This window comes from Priapulus caudatus, unplaced genomic scaffold (genome assembly GCF_000485595.1).
Source record: "Priapulus caudatus unplaced genomic scaffold, Priapulus_caudatus-5.0.1 Scaffold747, whole genome shotgun sequence".
NCBI classification, from domain to species: Eukaryota; Metazoa; Priapulida; class Priapulimorpha; order Priapulimorphida; family Priapulidae; genus Priapulus; species Priapulus caudatus.
In genome coordinates, this window is record NW_014577808.1 from 83,113 (window position 1) to 88,112 (window position 5,000).

The 5,000-nt window shown below is 48.6% G+C and overlaps 1 protein-coding gene across 1 annotated transcript in view; it reads left to right on the forward strand.

The window, feature by feature from the left end:
* LOC106813267 (alpha-1,3-mannosyl-glycoprotein 2-beta-N-acetylglucosaminyltransferase-like) overlaps positions 1-5,000 on the forward strand; it is a 35,416-nt gene that overhangs the window by 12,213 nt on the left and 18,203 nt on the right. Inside the window, exons 4-5 of the mRNA XM_014817367.1 lie at positions 1,512-1,677; positions 2,303-2,420. Coding sequence (XP_014672853.1) covers positions 1,512-1,677; positions 2,303-2,420 — 284 coding nt within the window. The remainder of the gene's footprint in view (positions 1-1,511; positions 1,678-2,302; positions 2,421-5,000) is intronic.

A 5,000-nucleotide genomic window follows, 5' to 3' on the forward strand; every position in this document is an offset into this window, starting at 1 on the left:
GAGAGAGAGAGAGAGAGAGAGAGAGAGAGAGAGAGAGAGAGAGAGGGGGGAAGAGCGAAAGGCAGCGAGGGGACTGGGAGAGACAGAAATTTGAAAGAGAGATGACGAGAGAAAGGGAAGAAATTGCAGTTGACCTGGTGACCGCTAGTCTATTGACTGCAAAGCGAACATTATTGCCAAGCGCAATTTTTAACACGTAATATAAAGTCAGTGAGAGTGAGAGTACCAGCTGATGCATCACCTCGGGAAGAAATGCTTATACTCATTATCCGAGTCAATCAGGACATTATGCATAGCACTGCGCGCCCACTCTCTGCTGAGCTGCTGGGGCCCATTGTCAAAAACAAATCTAGTCTCAACATTAACAAATGCTTAACAAATAACAATAACAATATTAACAACATAACATCAAACAATCAACACAAAACACAAACAAACAACAATATCAACAGCATCAACACATCAAACAAACAAACAAACAACTATAACCACATTAGCAAATTATTTCTTAACAACTCTAGTCTCAACATCTTTTTTTCGTAGACCGGATCTCCTCCATACACTGCGTAGGAGAAACTCACCCTATTACTTTACCCTATTTCTGTCTAAACCTTGCCGAAGCATTCACAGCTGTGCGCAGCTGGCTGTGGGATATTTGTAGGAGACCAAGCTTGCTTATTTACGAAAATCTCTCGGTGCAACGTTCGCTACGTCCACCAATCTCCAGTGAGGTTTGAAAACGATTGGCTATAAAGTCGGGTTGCCTATGAAGTCAGTTTGTTTTTAATAGTTTTTGTTGTTTTGAGTCTGATCGGTGTTAAACTCGGATTGGTTTCGATGTCGCTTGTCGTTAATTTCACCATCCGAAATTCCGAATTTCGCACTGAAATCGTATATAGCTGCGATGCCGCGAGCCGAGCGCCAGTCCAGCGACCCCATTGGTTCTCCGTCGTTTGAACTCTAGCTCACTATGGCAACGGTGAGGAGCAGTAGACGCGTCCGCATGCGTAAACTTCCCCCCCCCTCCCCCACACGCATTTTTGTTGCGGTTGGCGCTCGCGCTGTAATTTCACGCGCAAATGTTTGGGAATGCGGTAAAAATTTCTTGCTTCGCCGATCGCCCTAATGACATTTGATGCGGACCGACCCGGGTTAGGTCGAGCCAGACGATAATCATGCAGGCTAGGATGCTGCAGTCCGAAGCATATAGGGCTCGGCGCAATTAAGATTGTCACACAAGATGTCGGGGGAAGATTGCTCGGCAGGGGGCGTGGTGGGAGTTATCAGATCTGGTCCATCTGGTCTCCATCATGTGTCCATCATCATTTCATGATCTAGATGTGCTGCGCCCTTCCCTGTCATCCTTTACAGTATGGAATCCCTCCACTCGCTGCAGCCGGAACATATTTAGTCTGAAAACACTATACTGGTGTATACGGATATTCAGCTGCTAGGTGGCAGCACTGCTGTATACTAGCATGCTCACGCCATTCTCTAATTGTCTTTTACAGATCTCTCGCGTCTCAATGTGTTGCCGCCCGATCGGGACCGCTTTGAGCAGACAGGGGGCGCTGCGGCTGCCGTGAATACAAGCGCGGCGGACGGACCCATCATAGCTGTTCTTGTGTTCTCCTGCAATCGGCCGACGGTGTCTCGTAACTTGGACCAGTTGATCAAGTGAGTAATCGCTGCATCGATGATCTCGCTGCGCTACGGCGAAGGGTGCTGAATAATTTGCGTGCGCATTTGAAGTAGATGAGTTCTAGTGTAACTGATGCACACATCCGACGCTTAACTCTAATAATAACCATTGCACTAAACTTCACCTTAACTTCAACCATAACCCTAGTTTTAATCTTATCTCTACCCTTCTCTACTTCTTATGCTCAACTACTGCCCTAACTCTGACCTCAACCACACACCTTAAGCTAGCTTTAACCACATCTACCCTAACCTAAATAGTAAATCTAACCAGAGCCGTTTTTCTAACTCTATTCCCGACCCCAATCTCAACTCTCATGCCGGCCCTAGCCATAATTTACCGCTTCCTCACGCTATCCATAACATCCACTATCCATACTTGTCATGAATTAATACGAACCGATAATTAATTTAACGATAATAATAAATTTGCCACCGAATCATCACAATACCTCGCCGATACTACCGTCCTTTAGCTTAATGGGTTCGAACGCAGCACAATGACCTGTAGTCTGCCTGACGTGGATGCGTGGAACATTGCCGTGCCCGCTTGACCTTTCCCTGTGGTTTGACGTATGCAGTTGACCTTGCATATTCCCAGGTACCGACCTTCAGCCACCAGCTTCCCGATCATCGTCAGTCAGGACTGCGGCGACAAGCCAACTGCGGCCGTCATCCAGGACTACGTGAAGCGACGAGACGTGCTGACTCACATCAGGGTAGGTTGTCCGAGCCGCCCGTTGCCACGGCGACGAGACGTGCTGACTCACATCAAGGTAGGTTGTCCGAGCCGCCCGTTGCCACGGCGACGAGACGTGCTGACTCATATCAAGGTAGGCTGTCCGAGCCACCCGTTGCCACGGCGACGAGACGTGCTGACTCATATCAAGGTAGGTTGTCCGAGCCGCCCGTTGCCATGGCGACGAGACGTGCTGACTCGCATCAAGGTAGGTTGTCCGAGTCACCCGTCGCCACGGCGACGAGACGTGCTGACTCACATCAAGGTAGGTTGTCCGAGCCACCCGTTGCCATGGCGAAGAGACGTGCTGACTCACATCAAGGTAGGTTGTCTGAGCCGCCCGTCGCCACGGCGACGAGACGTGCTGACTCACATCAAGGTAGGTTGTCCGAGCCGCCCGTTGCCACGGCAACCCGGCGTGCTGACTCACATCAAGGTAGGTTGTCCGAGCCGCCCGTCGCCACGGCGACGAGACATGCTGACTCACATCAAGGTAGGTTGTCCCAGCTGCCCGTTGCCACGGGGACGCGGCGTGCTAACTCACATCAATCGCCGTGGCGACGGGCGGCTCGGACAACCTACCCGAGACGTGCTGACTCACATCAAGGTAGGTTGTCCGAGCCGCCCGTCGCCACGGCGACGCGGCCGCTGACTCGAGCTTTTCTGAGCTCTGGCGTCAGTGTGATCCCTAATGAACTAAAAATTGTGTCAACTTGTTGTAATTAATTCGGTGTGGCGCTGATGGCGTGTGTGTGTGTGTGTGTGTAGGTTTAAAAGGTTAAGCGCAGGCTGCCTGTGTTCTAATTGGCTCGGCTCGGTTGTTAATGAATCATTACTAATACACTACTAGTATTACGCATTATACATTATACATTATAATTACACATTATACACTACCCGGCACGTGGGCCCGGGGGAGGGGGGGAGGCACTCGCATCAGAACTGGGTAGGGGGGTGCCTCGGGGACCTTGAAAACCTGACCTTGCCGCAAACCGCTTTGCGCCCTAAAATACACCCTGTCCCAATATACTGCACTGAAAATTATACCCTGTTGCAATATTGCACACTTCGGTTATGTCCTGTCCTCCTGTCAGTATAGGCAGATTTTGTTCCAATATTGGCCTGGTGATATTGGCCCAATATTGTCTTGCCAATATTGGGCCGATATTGAACCAATATCTGCCTATATTGGTCCAATATTGGCCTGGTGATATTGGCTCAATATTGTTTTGCCAATATTGGGCCAATATCAGCTTGATGGGTGGTATCTAGATATCCCTGTGCCAATAATGATGTTCGGAAAACATACCCTGTCCAGCGGCACGTCCCCAGTACCTTTAACAATGAGAGTGCCCCCCCCCCCCTGGGCACATGGGCCTTCCCCCGTCTGTCACTGAATACATTCGTCTAATTTAGGCTGACATTTTAATAGCCGATGCAGTTTAATGCCTTCCTATAAAGACCATGCCTGTATACTATACCTTTTCTAGCCTTTCTACTTCTACTTGTGCACTTGTATACTGTTGCTCTGCCTCTACTCCTGCCTGTCTGACATGATAATAGGCCTCGTTATGTATTGCGTTCCACGAAAAAAAAGTTCGTAATGCGAAAATCCGTAACGCGGAAATCTCATTTTCCCCTAATTGAATTCCGTTACATAATTGGAGGTACGTGAAATTTTTTCAGATAAAATGTGTACTAGAAGAACACTGAATGCAACTACACATTTTTTTAAATGCATATATTGGTTACTTAATGACGTGACAGTATGATAATACAGGGGAGCAAATTGGAGTCACTAGGAGGGGAGAGGGAGCGGCGAGCGCGCACTATCACCAGCTGGCGTAGGTTTGTTTGTGTGCTTCAAGCACCGCTAACTTCAAGGAGGCCAAAATTTATCTAAAAAAGCCAGTTGCTGTTTAGGGCGGGCTGTAGCAGCTGAAGTCGTTGCGGCATTGAAACGATACGGGACGCAGGGGGTAATGATGGCAGGAGCACGCGCGCATTTCATGAACAGCGTAGGACAAAATCTATAATGCGATATCGAGGTACGCTAAACGTACCAGAGATGAACCGCCCGACCCGTGTTGGCGGGCGTGGCGACTGCATATTAATTTAGCACATAAATTTTATTTACAGTGATTGAGCACGCCACCTTTTGTGTTAAATGACCCGCTAAACCTTTTTCAAAATTCCGTAAGAGCGATTTGCGTTTCCTAAAACCGAGTTTAGTGCTGATAGTTTGCAAGTTATCGTAATGGGCGAGTTGTCGTGCCCCAGAGTTGCGGTTGTTATTTTAAACTAACGCTTGTGAAACCACGTAAGGGCGAATTTGTGTAACCCAAGTTGTCGTAGCGCGTGCTGGGGGTATTACCGTACTTCTCAGCGGTGGATGCAGGATTTCAAGAAGGGGTGAGAAACAGGCAGGGGGTATGGGGGTCCTCCCCTAGAAAATTGTGAAAATGCAGATCGCAGGAGATGGTATTTGAGGCACTTTTGAGTACATGTACAGCTTTCATTCTGGCTACGACAATTCTCTTTTTAGTAGAACAATTCTCTG